The sequence below is a fragment of the Dermacentor silvarum genome, chromosome 3, assembly GCF_013339745.2.
Source record: "Dermacentor silvarum isolate Dsil-2018 chromosome 3, BIME_Dsil_1.4, whole genome shotgun sequence".
NCBI classification, from domain to species: domain Eukaryota; kingdom Metazoa; phylum Arthropoda; class Arachnida; order Ixodida; family Ixodidae; genus Dermacentor; species Dermacentor silvarum.
In genome coordinates, this window is record NC_051156.1 from 57,158,857 (window position 1) to 57,178,231 (window position 19,375).

Here is a 19,375-nt window from a genome sequence, read left to right on the forward strand (position 1 = left end):
TTCGTTCCTTTGTTCAGGGTTTTAAATTCTGGACTGAAGAATGTCTGCACTGCTTTCGCTTTTCCTCCGTGCAGTTTAGCGATTCCTCTTGCGACGCGAATTTGACGGTCGAGCAGCATGTGTTCGTCACCCTCGACGACGACTTCTACGTCTGCACGTGTTTTCGCACCAACGGAAATAATGATACTGGATCGAGGCCTGACGTTGACTTGATCTTCGGCACACTCAAGACATGGTAACTCAGAGAACTCTCCGGTGGAATCGCTTGGTCTCCACATAGCGTTATCAACTTGGACATCAGGTCGTTGATCGCTCCGTGTTGGTTTAGGAAGTCAGTGCCGAGACAGAGAGAGAGAAAAAAAAAACATTTATTGTTCATGAGGTGGGACGACTTACTCGTAGGGTGGAGCCCTTATTTCAGGGGCCCATTGCCACGCGCCACCCCACGTGCCCGCTGGATCAGCCGTCGCTGCTCTTGTGGGTCTGAGCTGGTCAGCGCAGTCTCCCAGAAGGAAGGGGGGGGGGGGCTGGCGGGGGCGGTGGGAGTTGCTGGCGATGTAACTGCGGCATTACTGCGCCCTGGCGCAGGCGCGGGAAACGCAGCTGACGGTGGCGTATGTCATTGCTTCAGGCTGTGCCTGCCGCGATTCGGGCTGCACATCTTGAACTCCCAGTGACCGCTGAATTTCTTGTTTCACAATGTCGCTGATCAAGGCAAATTGAGGCTGCGACGCAGGGAATATTTTACGCAGTTCTTCGCATACGACTGCCCTAATGGTTTCTCCGAGCTCTTCGGAGCCAACTGCTTGGACTTCGTACTTGGGCTTAAGCACAAGACGGTGAGATTGCCTACTGCGCATCTCTAGCGTCTTCTCGATGGTCGATGGCCTCACGTGGAGAATTACGTAACTGTGCTGGGCGGGATGCGAAATAATCCGCCGAGGAGTTCTTCCTTTACTCCCAGCAGGGGGAAACGAATTTTCTCCTCAGACATATCTGGGTCGGCCTGGGGGAAGAGACGCGTGATCTCTTCCTTCTAAATGGCAGCGTTCTCGTTCGGGAGCGGCACTCGGGCTTCTAGCAAACGTCTGCCCTTTCCTCGCGCACCATGCTCGTATAGGTTTGCAGGAAGCCGTTGCGAAACAGGTCCCATGTCGTTAGGGTTGACTCTTGGTTCTCATATGAGGTCCTCGTGGTATCTTCCAAGGAGAAATACATATAGCGCAATTTTTCTCAGAATTACAATTGTAGAATGTCGCGATCCTTTCTTATATCACCAGCCAGCTGACGATCCGGGAAAGGTCAGTGGCTCCCTGGGTTTGTCCTCTCGGATTCTTCCACATCTGCCTCGCCGACCATAGTTCGCGAACCAGTCTTCGACATAAATTGAAGCCTCCCCATGAGTAAGCAACAAAAGCTCGAAGGTCTTCTCCGACGATACAAAGACTGCTTTTCGACGACATCGAGGATTCGTCAAACACCAGTTGCGAAGCATCGCATAATAACCTCAGAATCCGCTTTACCACTCCACTGGAGCCCTTACCGAGTGTTGAGGCGCGAACGAAAAGCTATAAGGCAACAATTCGGCGTAATGCTGCGCGACGACAGCCCTCGAAAACCCCCGGGGCGTCTCTTGTGGTCTTGGTGAAGAAAAAGGACGGAACACTAGGTTTCTGCGTCAATTATCCCCGCTTGAACAAAATAATGAAGGGCGTATACCCCCTCCTATGGATAGACCACGCATAGGATCGGCTCTGCAACGCTAAATACTTCTCGTCGATGGATCTCAAGACTGGCTACTGGAAAACAGAAGTCGACGAGAGGGTTCACGAAAAGACCGCCTTCATAGCACCAGACCGCCTCAATGAGTTCAAGGCCATGTCATTCGAACTGTGCTCGACGCCTGCAACGTTCCAGCGCATGATGGACTAGGTGTTAGGAGGATTGAAGTGGCAGACCTGTCTTGTTTAATGACAGGTCTGCTTGACAGGCCACTGTCAGGTTTACTCGACAGGCCATGGTAGCATAGTAGCGGCAGCCCAGCTGCCGTCATACAAGAAGGGCGACGTTGACGATCCAGTGTTAGCCGAGAACGACGCACACGCGTTTATTGCATGCATATATGCACATAAGTAAAGTGGAAAGGGGGAACTTGAGAGTGAACATAGAAAAGGAACTTGGCGCATGCGCATTGACATCGCGCACATGACTGGGCGGTTTGATACCGCATTTTACAGCATTTCTTACCTCTTAAAAACGCTACACTGGCTTGCTTGATCTTGCGCAGCCTCGAAGAGGTTGTCTGGTTACTTTGTCTGCCCCGGATGTCATGAGAGTTGGAACAGCAACAGGTACATGGTGGTCCACGTCTGGAAACGCTTCTTGGGGGGAAGCTTCGCCAGTTTCGTGTGGGCTATAAGTATAAATGCCAAATTCTTCGTCGAGAGCATCCTGCTGCGACATGGTGCCCCAGAAGTCCTCATCGCCGACAGAGGAACGGCCTTCACTGCAGTGCTCACCCAAGCCATTTTGCAATACAGCCAGACAAGCCACAGGAGGAAAACTGCCTACCACCCGCAGACGAATGGCAGTGCATGGGAAAGGAACGAAAACAAAAACAAAAAAGACCGATATTTTTTACCGGAAAGAAAACGTTACCGAAACGTTATTCATTATTTTGTTCCGGAGTGAAACCGAAATATTTTTATCGACTTTCGGTTCAAAGGGAAAGTCGGCAATCCGCAACAACCGACGTCCGGCAACGTGAGAATCAGTGCGTATCTCAGGCAGCGATAGTTCGAACGATAGCCGGTCGAGCACTCCACTAATCTAAGCCTGCCGCTCGGTGCACTAGCCATAGAGTTATAATGAGACACTTACTACGGCACTTGCAGATTGGCATCGCAGCAAAATCCAGGGCTTGCGCGCTGAAGAGCTAATCCTTTCGTTTTCTACGGGTACAACGCTTTGTTGCTGAAGGTTTATCGTTCGTTTATGTTCGTTTTATCGGAACAGCGGTCTCGCATTTCGGTGAGTACATTCGATGACGTGCTGCTTCTGAGATCATGCTCAGTGCCTTAACAAGGCATTGAGCATGATCTCAAAATTCATAATTTATATTAGCGCGCAGCAAGCACGGTGTCACTGAGGACAAGACTAGTGCAAGCATAGAGTTTCTCACTATAACACCTAGAGGGTAGACTGGCAGCACCGTCTAAGCGAGTTGATTAAAGGGCGCCGTGCCCTCATGGGAATGACGGGATATGTCTGCGAGGCTTGTGTTGGCTGGTGTTGAACGAGGCTTCGTCTAGAACGTGGATATGGCTACACAAATAATGTGTTCTTAAAGTAAAATCTACATAAAAGGCTTTCATTCACCCATATGACATCTCTCAATAAAGTTCACTCACCTACAATGCAGAATCAAGCGAAGAAAAGCAAGAACAGACGACCAGGTGTTCCAAAGCGAGAGATGATCTTGTCGTCTCCCCTCCAACTTTAGCGGCCAACTGATACTTTTTACGTTTCATATAATTGTGCATCCAATAGTAAGTCCTCAAAATTAAACAAAACATGTTTTTGTGTAATAATAAAGCTAAAGCAGTTTTTACGTGCTGTTTTAGCAGGAACTGAATCATTGTGACAGATGGAACGGAGCTAGCCAGGTGGGTCTTCAAGGCGTTCTGGCTCTCCAAGAACGATACTAATCCGAAGTCACAATGTACCGGCATTCCCATGGATACCACAGCGCAGCAGCGCCAGTTTTCCCTCTAGGTAATGTAGTGAGAAACTCTATGAGTGCAAGCCCTCGTCGTCAGCTGTATAGGCAAATAAATTGAGAGAAAAATATTTAAGAAATGTATTGAGAAGCATAAATACTTAGAAAGCTATTCTCAATTTATAGAGAAAAATAAATACTATGGTTTTATCCTTACTTTGCTTGAAAATTTTTTAATGCGAACCAAAACCGTTGTGAACCGTTTCGGATGATTTTTTTTTTCGTTCCGGAGCAGAACCGGAACAGAACTTTTTGCAGTGGAACGAGATTAAAACCAGAACGAAAAACATTTCGGTCTGGCACACTAAGTTGAATGTTCTTACGGAGTGGCTGAAGAAACCCTCGCCGACATGATTGCAATATACGTCGACGTCGAGCACAAGACGTCGGATGCCGTCCTGCCGTACGTAACCTTCGCCACACGTCACCGACGAAGAGAATCTCGACGTCGCTGCCTATCTCCCGCGCGCCTAAGAAGCCCGACAGCTCACGTTCCTCCCCATCAAGAACCAAGCAGAGGACCGACACTACAATATTCGACTAGGCTACGTCGAGTAGCAGCCCGGTGACCGTGTTTGGGTCTGGAATCCAATACGCCGACGAGGACTTAGCGAGAAAGTGTTGCGACGCTATTTAGGACCCTACAAGATCATCTGACATATTGCCGAACGACATATTGCTGTGAGGTCGTTCCAGACAGCATTTTCCAATCACAGTGGCGCAGGGCACGACCTGAAGTCATCCACGTGGCGCGTCTTAAGCCTTTCTACGCCCGCTAACGAACTTGGGGACTTTGTTTCTTTGTTGTTTTTTTCTTTATTTAATATGCGTGGTTTTGTTTTCGCCTTCGTGTTTGTAGCATCGGGACTGCTCTTTAAGGGTGAGGTATTGATTGACATATGTACTTGTTTCTCTTTTTGGGTGACCGCGTTTCACCATCTAACAAATGTTATCGCTCAGCGCAGGACGCGCCTGCATGTATCGCAAGTTTCTCGAATGTAATCGATGGTTCTATCCGATGTCTGTTGTCACCGAACGTTGTGCAATCTGATTGCACGTATGCGCGACGCGAATTTTATAGTACTTTCTGGAAGACACGCAGGTACCAGCGATTACTCTGGAACCTTCGATGACTCATGTACAAGAGCCGACGCGTTTGACCCGCTGATCAGATTTCGACGATCGCCGAAGGTGCTCGCCGCTATCGGTGTGCTTTAAGTGTCACTTGCTTTTGTGAGCACAAGTGCGCCCAATAAAAAGTCAGTTTCGTCATTCACAGTTTTGCGACTGTTTCCTTCACCGTCACTACTAAGTGACAATATTAGCCCTCGTCCGAAACACCGGCAAAAGCAACCAATATAAATTCGTCGGCTGTTCGTCAACCAGCCCAAGACTCATTGCTGCTTACGAGATGACGCTGCGATACGGCGCCATCCAGAAGAATCCTCCAAGCAACTAAACCGCTGTCTAAAGAATAGCGGACGGTGCGAGATAACAGCAGTGGGACAACGCAACCTAGCCGTCATCTGGCGACGCGTTCTAACTGCAATGCAAGACCATAAAGAGGGCTCCGTGTTTTTGGTTTTATCCGAAAAAATCCGATAAACATTTGCCGGTAAAAGTTTTGACAATTCGGATTTATCCGATAAACTCCGATTTGCTTGGCCATGGGTATGACCATCAAGTCGCTGAAAACCGTATGTCCGTCGAGGTGGTTCTCTTTTTATGAAGCTCTAGAAGATATTTTGAACTACTGGCGTACCATTTTGTCTTTCTTGAGAAGCGACGAAGCCAAGGGGACGAAGTGTGAGAAGCTAAGGAGTCTTGTTTCATCGCCTGAAGCTGTGCACGACTTGCTCGTTAAGATGAGGTTTCTGAAGACCAATGCGTTTGCCCTGATCTCAACCATTAAGGAACTTGAGGCAGAGAGTAGCTTGGTGCACCAAGTTTATCTCATACTGGGGGTTCGTTTGCACGCACTCATCAGTCAATGGCGGTATCCAACCGAGGTCTTCGCATCAGATGTCACAAGTATGTTGGACCTGCTTGACGAGAATCAACGCTTAACGACTGTCGCAGACTTTAACGGATACTACGCTGCTGTCACCGAAAAGTGGAGACAGACATCTGAGAGGAACCTGTGCGATCAACTCCAATACACCAAAGAATCGTTTTGGTACTGAGTTCAAATTGTGAACCCAAATGTGAAGCATGAGCTTCCCTGCGCATTGGAAACCTATGCGCCTATTTTTGAATTAGTGCTTCTTTAAACTGACGACTTGAGCCAGCTCCTGAGTGATTTTGCGAACTATCAGAGCTATGAAATACGTAACATTGTTAAACCCCTGTGATTTTGGAGACTTCACAATGCCGAGTGGCCAGTGCTTTCTCGCTGCGCGCTGCGTCTTCTGGCGCTTCCTCTTTCTAGCGTTAACGTTGAAAGGGCGTTTTCAAAGCTGAGAGTCATCAATAGAAATGAGCGTGCTTCAATCACTAACAACAATCTCGCAAAGTATGCTTGCGTGTTTTGCAATAAGCTTTAAGCTGAGGTTGTTATACGGAAAATTAAAGGTCTTCTGTGTTCAAGTATTTCGCTTGTGCGTATACGTTTTTCTACAATCAAACGTTCTAGGAAAAATAAAATGTGCTTCGTGTGTTTTGATATTTTAGTATTCAGATATTAGTTGATCTACGATTTTCGGGTTTTGAGATTAATGTAAAAATCCGAATTTCGGAGAATTGGGGATTTACGGGAACAAACTCCGATAAATGCCGAATTTCCGCCAGAAATATAAACTCCGATGAACACCCACCGATTTTCAAGAAAAGTAAACATCGAAAACACGGAGCCCAAACCATAAACCACCAACCTCACTCTATACTCGCGGACAACTTTCAGTGGCTATGAAGGGAAAGCTACGGAGGCAAAGCGCACACAAGTGACAGCGTTTTTAAAGAGTCCCGCGTTTAAATCCACGTTAGTGTAGGCTGTGGAAGAGAAAACATACACACTTTATTAGCAGCAGTTAAATTAGACAGAACACAGCACTGAGTGTAAAAGCTTGCTTGTTTCGCGGCTTTTCTCTTACGCATCTGAGCAACTGCGAAACCGTTGCACGTGGAAGCTGCGTCGATTCAGCGTCTGTTCCGAGCAACCAAAAGCACTGTCAAACGCTGCCGGACTACTTGGCACGGTAACACATGTGCAGCAGCCACACGCCCGTAGCTTTCCCTTTATTGCCACAGAAAGTTGTCCGCGAGTATAATGAACTTCACTAATCAGCTTTATAAAAACTGTCTTTGCGAATGATCTGAAATATTGAAATTTGAAGTTTGTCAGTCCTCAAACATACTTCTTGATTATGAGCCTATGTTGGCTATCAGTTTCGAATTTATTCGTGCAATGTATCTGTTGCAAAGAAGTGCGGCATTCTGCATAAATTTGGGGCGCAAGACGAAGCAGAATATTCTGAGAAAATAATACTTCACACGGCAGTAGGGGTCCCTTGGTGTTTGATATTTAGGTTTTCGTGAGGATTTCCTTTAGCTGGCGAACGTCTTGTGGCACATATGTAGGGGACAAGTCATTATCGTGGTTTCGCAAATGCAGAACATATATAAGTATATTGAATTAAAAGTTACTGAAAACATTCTATGTGTTCGGTTTGTGATCCGAGACCATTTTTCATAGCTGACGATTGAAATGAGCTGTTGCCGAAAAAGTAACTTCTTGTGCCATGAACTTATTTTCGAAATAAGCATAATTGCAGCGTGCCTACACGCCGTAAGCAAGACGAGCCTGTACGCGTTAGCAAGGAGTGTATGAGGAGGAATCTATAGAGCTCATTGCTCTCGGAGAAAATGGAACAAGCCCCGAGGCATTCCCGCTTCTTAGGTGTATTAATTTGCAGTTAAAGACAGTGCAACGAAAGATAGCACGATAAATTGTAGGCGTAACGTTAAGAGGCAGGATGAAAGCAGTGCGAAAGAGGAAGCGCTTGTAGTGGGCATTTTAGTTGACATTAAGAGGAAGAAACAGGTTTGGGAAGACCAGGCAATGCGTAAGGCAAACAATGGGCAATCGATTAGAGTTACGAAATGGCTGCCGTGAGAAGGGAAACGCAGTCGATGACTCCAGTGAACAAGGCGCTGTGAATAAATTATAAAACCTTGCCAGTATAGGGCAGGGTATGTTCACGCAAGAGAGGTGTAATAAGATATCGCAGGGAGAGGAATTCCACCTTCAGTTAAAATGTATAGGCTGATAATGACGTTGGTTTTATTGCAAGACTTGTCTGATATCGATAATGCGAACATTTTGAATCTATTTAGAGTAAAATATCCATTGCTGCTTCGCTACGAAACATGTTGTGACAACAAACGATTACTATTCTTGTTTCCCACTCTGTCGATGCACACCCGCAGGACCAAGCGTTGCGGTCGAGACAGCGTGCTCATCGACACTCGTGGCCCTGAACGAAGCCATGATGGCACTCCGCACGGGACAGTGTGAGGCGGCCATCGTGGGCGGAAGTCTGATCACTCTTAAGGCTACGAAATCGCTAGGTTATATGAGCCTCGGCATGCTTTCACCAGATGGAAAGTGCAAGACATTTGACTCTCGGCGTACGTATTGAACCCGGTGGTGCTTTTCTTACACCATGACGACTCTGCTGCTTTTATGTGATACACCCCAGTGTTGAACACAAGAGCTTAATGTGTGGCTTAAGCACTGTAATAGCTACCCGTCAGCGGTGCCGACGAAATAGGGCACTTTCTTGTTGTCAATGGCCAACTAAAACGATACCTGCAAGTCTCCGAAAGAACACAAGAAAAAATAAGCCCACAAATGGGTAACCACGTGAGTATTGAGACGCAGTAATAAAACTTTCGAAGAACTCATTGTTTAGGGTTATTAAAGCAGCTTCAATACATGCTCTGGGGGCGGTAGATATAGCAGCTTAGGACATGAAGATCAAGAATTTTGATCAGACACAAGCAGCACTGGTTCCGTGAGTGTTCCCAGCGAAACTAGACAGGCGCCCCACCGGAGAAATAGTGCGGAAGTACCATTTAAACTCGTCGCAGCACATAACGGTTCATCTGGACTAATATGGACTATATGCTACAGTCTGGACTAATATGCGGCAGTCTATACAACTGGGCTCATTCGACAGATATTTCCGGGGACGCTAGTGTAATATTTGGATGTTCTAGTGGTTTCTCAAAATTTAGGAACTCGATGTTTCAGTTTGTTGCAACTGGACGACCATGAAGTTCCAAACTGTTTCACAACCAGTCACATAAAGTAAACCACTACGTCTATAAACCGGCTCGAGAGGGAGACGGTTCTTTGAAACCACGGCCATGCACTTTAAGTTCTGATAAGGGCACATGTTAAAATATCTTTGTAGTTGATAAATTTAATTCCAGAACATAATCTAACACATGACTATAGGTAATCACGGCATTATTATAGAAATGACTTCTCCGGGCCACAGCTGGGCATAATTGATTGCTAGAGATGAACCCTTCGACAATGTGACCATGCATTTTTTATGACATTCTGGTTCGGCGCGTGTGTGTTCATCTGCGGAGCTTTTTTCTTTCGAAATGAGCCAAATCACCACACCGCAACTATGTGAGATAGAGCTGTAATGACAAGAGAATCTAAGCAACCTTTCTCTAGAAAAAGTATCACAACAAAATCGGTCAAATAAGGCAAGTGAACGATGTGCGAATGTAGTATTTTGGATAAAAAATGAGCCAGATCTTTCTGGTGTATGGATCAAAATGAGCCAAATACAGTGGCTCAATAGGAGAGCGCTTTCTGCCGAATGTGATCGAGGCAATCAGACAATCTCATTGCAAGTCGTGTTGGTTATTTTGTTACAGCCTTCAATGCGACTAAAAAAGAACCTCTGAGGGGTAACACAGCAGCCTTCTTAAGCTTTCAAGCAGACAAATTTGCTCTCTCCACGTATTATTCCCAGTAATCATGCAGCACAGCAATGCCCCCAATTGTCAGTGTTTCAATGGCTTTTCTGCTAAAATCACATGGTATCCTTGTGAAAGTTGTTTTCAAGGAAGCTTTGGGGCCAAAACCGCATCAATATGGAGTGTTTTGAATCAAGAAGTGCAAAATCTGACATTTAGATCTTGATATGGGTGAAATGTGCTGGATAATTTATCAGTACTTGTTGCTGTAAAGTTCCTCAAGCGGACATGTAAAAGATTGTATGCGTGGTTAGCGTTGCATATCGTCCGATAATAAATGTTCGAGCTTTTCTCAAATTCTGTTTAAGTTAAGTTGACTCATTCCGAAAACAATGCCATCATCTGTCATGTCTCATTACTTGTTGTAATCCATTGGTTGTACGTGGTTGTGTGCACAATTGCTGGAGTCATCGAGGGAACATTAAATAAATTAGGATCACAGCGCACCACATGGTTTTTTAGCGGGCAGGATCCACATTGACGTCCCGACGTCCTCAGTATGAAAATAACTGACAAAAACTTCATTAACTCATTAAACAGTCAGCTCCCTAATTTCCACTACTTAGGAAGCTGAAATGACTTAACACTGCAGCTTAACAAAACATTAGTTTAAGAATGGCGTAGGACCTCTAAAGAGGTAAGGCCAAGTAAGCTAAGCGTTCTTAGTTCGCTAATTATTTTTGCTCGGCATGAAGTGTGTGCAGCTAACTATGGTTTCTTCCCGCAAATAGGCAATGGCTATGCCCGGAGTGAAACAATAGGCGTCTTTTTCATCCAACGTGCACGAGAAGCTCGTCGTGTATACGCCAGAGTGGTCAACGTCAAGAGCAATGCAGATGGCTACAAGAGTGACGGTGAGCGAAATGATTAAGAGGATTTCATCACTGAGACATAGTTGAATGCATATGATTATGCATGCTGCATGAGTAAACTGTGCCGCGACTTTGTCTAAGTTAACGAAACATGTATCTATAAAGGCTGACTTCAGAAGCAGCACTTGAAATGGGAGGTAAGGCACTGAGCGAACTAGTGGGTAAGCTCTCCCAGGTAACAAAGGTACTAATGAAGAAACGACAAAACCTGAAATTGTCTCACTCAAGAGATCAGATAGAATTCGCTGAACTGCTAGAACTGTTCAGCAAGCAATAAATAAGGGATATTCGAAATTATAACGTAGGAAAAATTAAGGAAGGCGTAAAATATGCACGCAGCATGAAATCAGTGAGAAGAAAACGTGACATAGGACAAGGCAAGATGTATGCGTTGAAATAAAAGCAGGGTAATGTCGTATGAAATTTCGATGATGCAGTAAAAGCAACAGAAGAATTCTACACTGACTTGTACAATACCCAGAACAGCCACGCTACCTTCCTTCGAAGTAGTGATTAACAGGCTACAGAGGCTCCTTCTGTAATTATCGATTAAGTTAGAAGGGCCTCGCAAGACATGATTCGGGGAAAAGCAGCAGGAGAAGTCGGAATAACAGTCGATTTAATATAAGACGGAGGAGATATCATGCTTGAAATGCTTGCGGCCCTCTATACGCAGTGTCTCACGATTTCAAGTGTACCACAGTGCTGCAAGAATTGCAACATTATACTTTTCCATAAGAAGGCAAGTGTTTAAGAAATGAAGAATTACAGGCCCATTAGGTTGCTTTCAGTATTGTATAAAATATGCACCAACTTAAATTCCAATCAACCAAGAGAACATGCTAGCTTCAGAAATAGATATTCTAGAATGTATCGCATACACGTCATCAATCAGGCAATTGAAAAATCTTCGGAATACAGTAAAAGGTTTCTATATGGCTTTCGTAGATTATGAAAATACATTTAATACAGTAGAGATACGAGATACATTCTCTATAAGAGAAGTAGAAAGTTACCTATCAAGGAAGGGGACAGGCAAGGAGACACAAGCTCTCCGATATTATGCCCTGCTTGCTTAGAAGCTGTATTTAAACTATTAGACTGGGAAGGCTTGGGAGTTCAGCAAGACTGGGGACGAATTACAACAAATTGTTGTGTACCTTAACCGAGAAAGTGTAAGAGTATGGTTGAATATTAATATGCAGAAGACAAAGATAACGGTCAATAGTCTGACAAGGGAAAAAGAACAGAGGATCGCCAGTCAGGCTCGAGAGCCTGTACATGAGTACGTTTTCCTAGCTCAATTACTCACAGTGTACATTGATGATGAGAAGAAAATTTATAGAATAAAAATGGGTTGGATTGCACACGGCCGGTAGTACCAAATCCAGGCTGGGAGCTTACCACTGTCCGTTGAAGAGGAAAGTGTATAACCATTGCATTCTATCGGTGCTCACATATGGGGCAGAACCTTGGAGGCTAACAAAGAAGCTCGAGAGCAAGCGAAGGAACGAAAATTCTTAGGCGTAATGGTAAGAGACAAGAGAGCAGTGTGGATCAGCCAGCAAATGGCAATAGCCAATGTTCTAGTTGACATTAAGAGAAACAAATTGAGCTGGGCAGGCCATGTAATTCATAAGCCAGATAACCGAAGGTCCGTTAAAGTTGCATAATGGTTGCCAAGGGGAGGGCAGCACAGTCGAGGACAGCAGAAAATTAGGTTGGGTGATAAAATTAGGAAATTTGCAGGCGCAAGTTGGAATCAGCTAGTGCGAGACAATGGTAATGGGAGGTTCCAGGTAGAGACCTTGGTCCTGCAGTAGACAAAGAAAATAGACTGATGATGATGACGATATGTATAATATGGAGCAAATGACAGTGCAGACCTGTACTGTACACTGTAGTGTGTTTTTGTCACCGATCTCGGGGGCGTGCGGGTGTTAAAAGAGATGGGGGTGGAAGACGCATGGCAACACCACACCAGGTTTTAATTTCAAACAAACTCAAAACTTAAACTGAAGCTCAACAACACTTAAACACGCTGCAGGAAAAAATACTAACAAATGTAGAACCTAATCCCTTCTAAACACTGAATATGTCCTTAAACTCGCCTACAATAAGTCTGGGCGTTTCCTCTGTGAAAGTCAGACAACTCTGGCCTATTGCTATGTCGCTGCTTACGTGGAATGTCCTCACCTTTCTTGACGCTGACTCATGGAGCTCTCTTCGTCCAAGTCGCGTCGCGTCTCTTTCGGAGTCGTTGCTCCCGGCGATCTTGACGATTTCGTCGCCTTGGTGGGCGCCTGTAACCCGGTCGCTGTTGCTGTCGTGGCAGAGAGGCTCGACGGACTAGGCCTAACGATGTTCTCAGCCGTTGCTTCCGTCCAGCTCCTTTCTTAGTGTGCCGACGTGGCGTTCCGGGGATCATCCAACGCGCTGGTCTGCCGATGAAGGGGGATCCTCTCTGCAGTGCCCGGCGATGCCGTGTTATGCTGCAGCTGGTCCAAGGAGCCTTGCTCGAATGTCTCCGAGGTCGACGGCGGCACTTCGGACTGCCTGCGTCACGGACTCGGCCGAACCTCTAAGTCTCCCGTCGCCAGAGCGTAGCTGACGATGCGACATTCCTGGCCCAGAGCGACGTCGACAATCCCAGCTCAGCCTCGCTTCTGCTTCTACCAAGCCTCGGGTCACGCGCCTCGCGCGCTCGTGCCGTTCAGAACGCTCGGTTCGCATCGTCGTCTTCTTTTCTCGCCGCAGGTGGCCTCTTACATATGACATACACTCATACTTCATTTCATGCTATAGTAAGTAAATGTGTGCGTTTTGTCGCATAATCGTGAAGTGTTTTTGAAGTGTCGCCTTTTTTTGGATCATGCCACCAGCGACATTTGGGCCAGTGATTTTCCTACACAGCCCAGGGAGGGTATCACCCCTCCCCCTTGTTTTTCTGAATGCACTCCTTTAATTCGCAATTACTTTTATTCGTTGCTTTTTACGCGCGACCGAAAATGTGTGTAATAGCGCCGGAAGTAGGGCATATGTACGCGAAAGGACACATTCTCCATAACTTGCTTCTGGTGGGAGACAACAACCTGAAAGAATGCGACGACCGCCCAGGATTCGAAGCGTCAGGGCCAGGGCGTAAGCATGGGAAGCATGCAGCAAGGCGGTGTTGCCTCGTGGTGACACCGAACAAAACGCCGCATCCGAACGCCGCATCCGTCCTCGTTAACGGCGGTGACATGCCGTCTGTAAGGCCGCTAATGACAGCGCCGATTGTTTACGGAGCGCGTGCGTCGAAGGAAGAGAAAATGATGCTTCGCGAACAAACTCCTAGGCGCGCGCCCCAGCGAACGTATCCGAGCACACTGCCCGGCCCTCCTCCTCACCGCAACCTTGGCGAAGTGGCGCGCTCCGGCCGGAGGCTCGAGAAAATTCCGGAGCTGTGAAGAAGGCAGATGGAAAGGGACGCAGCCTTCCACGTACTGCGGCGTCCACCGTTTTTCTCGGCGCCCCTTTCTGTTTCGAGATTTTGCGAGCGCGCTTATAAAGGAGCGTGCCGCATGATGTAATACGGTTTTAGGCCAGACGCAGGCAGACTGAGGCAGTCAAAACGTCTACCACTCGATGAACTTGCTGTCGTTTTCACGCACTTCTGACCACAGATTTTCCGCATAACGGTAAGTAATCCTTTTGCTGACTCGCCTACGTACGCAACATTTCTTGCTTTATTTCGATTTTTCACTTTATATTAAGAACAAAAACTACATTAATACTGTCGAAACGATACTCAAGCATAATTCAATGGCTTCATAATTTGCGAATTGCCCAATATGTCGTATTTTTATTATCTTATGAAAATAGGTGTTGCGAGATAAACTGTTAAAAATATTTTAACAGAATATTATATTTAGATGATCAAGCTTTCTGGTATTGTTTTCGTTTCGGAGGGTTTAAGGCACCGAGATATATTCTTCGCCTGAATATATATGAACGCTTATTTATTTTAGCACGGTCGATAACAGTCACGCCTTTTATTGCCAGTATCCTGCGCCGAATGTTCACCTCTTTTCATAACATAATATCCCTGGTAAGGTACATTGTTATCTTTCTTAGTCGCGAATATACTATTTCCCGAGTCATGAGATTATTGCTTCGCGCATGTTTGCTGTGCTTTTTTTAATAGTAGAATAAAAAGTGGTAAGCGTTCTTGAAACATTTATTTAGTCTAATAACAAAAGGTATAAGCAACAAACTCGTACTATTGATTCTAATCGGAGAAGTCTTTCGGCACAGGGTGAAAAACAATTTATAACGCAGGAAAGGTGTTCTGCCTTAGAAAACAATAGCGTGTGAAATGGGCTATCCCGCAAAGCAGAATCATTACGGCAGATCATACAGTAGATGTAACAAACACACATGAGAACTCAATGATCCGGCTTACAGTTTTTTTTCTTTTTTTTTGTATAGGTTACGCCGGCAATGAAGCGGCAACAACCTATTCGGAGCTTCTTCCTTGCTGTGAAAACGGTGAAGCAAAATCAAAGTGTAAAACCGTGGGACGCTTCCGCTAGTGCATCTGAATGCATAGTTTCCCGCAAGGAGGCCTGGAACCGACCACCGAAGAGCGCGCTCAGCCGAAAGCACATTCCCGATGTTCATCGGTCACGAGATTCTCTTTCATTGAGGCTACCAGTAACGACTAGTGGGGGAAAAAGTGCAAAAGCGCATATTATGAAGGTAAGCCTCTTGTTGACGGAAAAATGGACGGTGCGCGGATCAGCAAATCCAATGCATCCAAGCTTGGTGAAAAGGGCCGTGAGGCACGACGCCTCAGGACACCACAAACATGCTGTAAGCATGTTGAGCCAGTCGCAGACAATTTCAGAGGTCACAAATGAGGCTGCAAAAAATGCCGGCGATCAAAATAGATTTCAAGAAAGAACATGGCTCTAGCTTCCTACTTTATTTTTAATCAGGAAGTAGCCCACACTACGAACTGGAGATCATCGCTGAGTACGTTTTCCATTATGAATCCTGAAATCGAGCAGTGGTTCAGGGAAAGACTCGCAAATGCGCATTTACTTTCTGCAAGGAATTCAACTAACTGGTTGGAAGCATGTGGGTCGACGTTGAAGAAATTAACTCTTGAAAAGGTCCGGACCTATGTTTCCACGTTGAAGAAGTTTTGCTACATGGACGACGAGTGCACCGACATTAATGGTCGTCAAATCCTGGGTCACTGTATACACTATCTTGTTGTCAATGGCCAACCGACGGACGCGTTCTTCGACGTCGAAGTTATCTCGGACGCATCGGCTTCTTCTGTCCCAGTTGAGCAAGTCTGGACTTGACGCAAGTAGTATGGCTTGTTGTTCATTTGACGGGGCTGCCAACTTCTTTGGAAGGCACGGAGGGGAGCAGGCTTTACTTAAAAGCAGAAATGCAACCCTCATCTCTGTTACACTCACTGCAGAGGTCATTTACTCCAGTTTGCTCTAGTGCGTGCTGCAGAGTCGTCGAAGGAAATCGAAAACACTCTTACTCTTCACTCTACTCTTTCTTCAGTAAGAGTCCTAAACGCTTGAGTGTTCTTGAAAACATCGAAGATGCTGTCGAGCTGAAGCTGAAACTAGTGCAGCCAGGAAAAACTTGGTGACTCTCTCATGAGCGATTGCTGGCTGTGATACTGAAATACTTAAACCGCTGATAGTCGCTTTGGAAAGAATTTACCAAGTTGGTGCTGACATGAGCAGTGAAGATGGTCCACTATTGTTACAGCTACGTTGAGACAAAACGATCGCTATTATTACACTTGTCGATCGCTTGCTGGGGTCATTGGCGTCTCTAAACAATGCCATCCAGGTAATTACTACTGCAGCGGTAGATCTTTGCCCAGTGATTGAAGCAACCACAGAGCCTATTGCGGCGATTTATGTTGTAGGAGCAGTGCTCAAAGAAGTAAGAACGTCAGTAGAGAAGCTCCATGAAAATGATATTTTGGTGAGGTATTAACAGAAGAGAACAAGATCAACCTCACGCGTGAGTTAAACAAGTACAAAGCCCTTATTCCGGACAACCTTTGGCAGCGAATTGTCGACCACACCTCAAGCCTGCGATCTTTCTACGTGTGCCTTTCGCAAAAGCAAGACACAGTAAACTGGAGGGAAGTCCTCCCAGCCATTGGTTTGCCGTACGACGAAGAACACGCGAGGAATTTGGATGCGGAGTGGAACATCTTCCGACGCCTGAAGGAGGATTTGACATCCACAACATTTTCATCTTCCCTTCTCGTTGTTCCCTACTTTGTCGCTATGTTTCCCAAGTTGCAAGATTTTGTCGGTCAACTTTTATTACAACCGATCACCACAGTCACGGTCGAGCGCTTCTTTTTGTCCCTGAACCGGGTTTTATCTTCAGAAAGGAGCCGCATTCTCTCCAACCACGTGAATGAGCTGCTGAGCATTGAAGGCCCGGAACTTCCAGACGTCCGAGATGCCACTGACAATGACAGACGCGTTATTCAAGATTTTATCGCGAGAGTGGTGGGGTGTTACAGCAAGAAACCCAAACAGACGTAAGTGCTCCGAATGTGGTAGAGAATGCCTACATATATTTGTGGCGGTTTAGTTTTATGGTACGAAGGACATTGATGCTCGCTTTCTTGATTCATAATTCTTTTATTAGTTTAATTATGCAGTGAATGGTCGGGATGTGCAAAAGTGCCTGTGACTGTACATATTCAACCAATTGTGTTTAGCAACCGTAAATTCATATCTTTATATGTCAATGTCATGCATATCCTCGTGGCCGATATCGAAGCTCCCATATATGGTGCTACCCAACAGTTCCGGGAATTCAGTCGTAAAAAATATGTTGACCATAAAGCCTAATAAGCACTGTCTTCTTCAAAGTATTCCCCTTGAGCGTGCATATACCGATCCCAGAGTTTCTGTCACAATTCGGTGCATTCGTGGAACTCTTGAGGCGACAGTGTGTTGAAGACCGCCGGCGATTCTGACTGGATGTCTTCAATAGTGTGAAACCGCCGTCCTTTCAACCTCAACTTCAACTTTGGAATAAGATGGAGTCACAAGCGGCGAGGTCAGGTGAACAGTGTGTGTGCACAAGTACTGTGATTTGTTTGGAAGTCAGGAACTGTCGAACAACGAGTGATGTGTGAGCAGGTGCGCTGTCGTGATGAAGAAGCCAGTTGGTCTTCCACTCCTCCAGACGCTTGCGACGAATGCTTTCTATTAAGCACCTCAAACTTCACAGTCAAGCTCACTATTCATAGTTTGTCAAGGAGCTATAAATTCCTTGTGGGCAATTACGTGTAGGTAAAAAAATAAGAAAACAGTGAGCAAGGACTTCAGATTCCCATAAAGTTGAGGTGCCTTTTGCTACCGCTGAGAATTTGGCGACTTCCATTGCGGCGACTGCTGTTTGGTTTCAGGATCGTAGCCGTAAACGCATGTCTCATCCCCGGTTATTACACTGGAGAGAAATGTGGGATTGTCTCTGACTTGTTGCTTCTATTCCGTACAGACAGAAACACGGTGCAGCTTCTGTTCGTCACTGAGCAGTCTGGGCTCGAACTTTGAAGAAATGCGCCTCATGTTCAAAACATCCGACAAAATTTATTTATTTTTTATTTATTTATCGTACCTTACAGGTCCATTAAAGGACATTGAGTAAGGGGGGTTACAATCAGAAAATACAATGAATGGAAAAAGCAGTAAAACAAATAACATAAGTACAAATCAGGTGTGAAAGCAATGAACAAACGAATACAAGTAGAACTAAAAATAAAATCCTGCCAAGACACTTATGAAAAGGTCCCGCAGTGCGAGAATAATAGAAACACTAACAGTGCAACAGTGACACATCATTATACAGTAATTAGTCATACAGAGCGTGTAATTTTTCACGAAAAGCATCCCGGTTAGATAACATAGCGATATCATCGGGAAGGCTATTCACAGGGTGATGGCACGTGGAAAAGCAGATGAATTAAACGCTTTAGTTTTGCCAAAAACGCGCTTGAAGCTAAATTTCTTATGAAGGCGGCTTGACGTGCGTTCAGGTGTGTGAAGTGGCAGAAAGTGTGACGTATCATTGTGAACATACCGATGGAACAGACATAACAAGGAGATAGTTCGGCGTATATCCAGTTCTTGGAGTGAGATATCTAGCTTTAATTGGGTTACGCTGGTATGACGGGCATAATTACGAGAAATAAACCGTGCAGCCCTGTTCTGAATACCTTCCAACATACTAATTAGATAACCTTAATGAGGAGACCATACAGACGAAGCAAATTCTAGTTGCGGACGAACAAACGAAAGGTAAGCTAATTTGCGCACATTGGGAGGCGAGTTGCGTAGAATCCTACGAAGGTATCCTAGTGTTTTGGATGCTTTAGAACAGATAGCAGATATATGCGTGCTCAATGAGAGATCCGGTGTTAGATGAACACCGAGGTATTTATATGATGAAGCTTTGGTAACCACGCTACCATTTATGGAGTAAGAAAAGTCGGAGTTAATGCGCTTACGACTAAAGGAGAGCACCTTGCATTTAGATGAGTTCATAGACATCTGCAAGGTGTCGCACCAGTTGCAAATTAGTTCAAGGTCATTTTGAAGGGCAAAGGTGATCATCAAAATTGATTAATAGTACGGTAAATGATGCAGTCATCAGCGAATAGCCTAACAGATGAAGATAA

General features: G+C 45.5%; 1 protein-coding gene across 1 annotated transcript in view; it reads left to right on the forward strand.

Moving 5' to 3' along the window:
- Positions 1-19,375, forward strand: part of LOC125944237 (fatty acid synthase-like) — a 92,281-nt gene that overhangs the window by 28,117 nt on the left and 44,789 nt on the right. The window contains exons 4-5 of the mRNA XM_049664567.1: positions 8,204-8,404; positions 10,507-10,629. Coding sequence (XP_049520524.1) covers positions 8,204-8,404; positions 10,507-10,629 — 324 coding nt within the window. The remainder of the gene's footprint in view (positions 1-8,203; positions 8,405-10,506; positions 10,630-19,375) is intronic.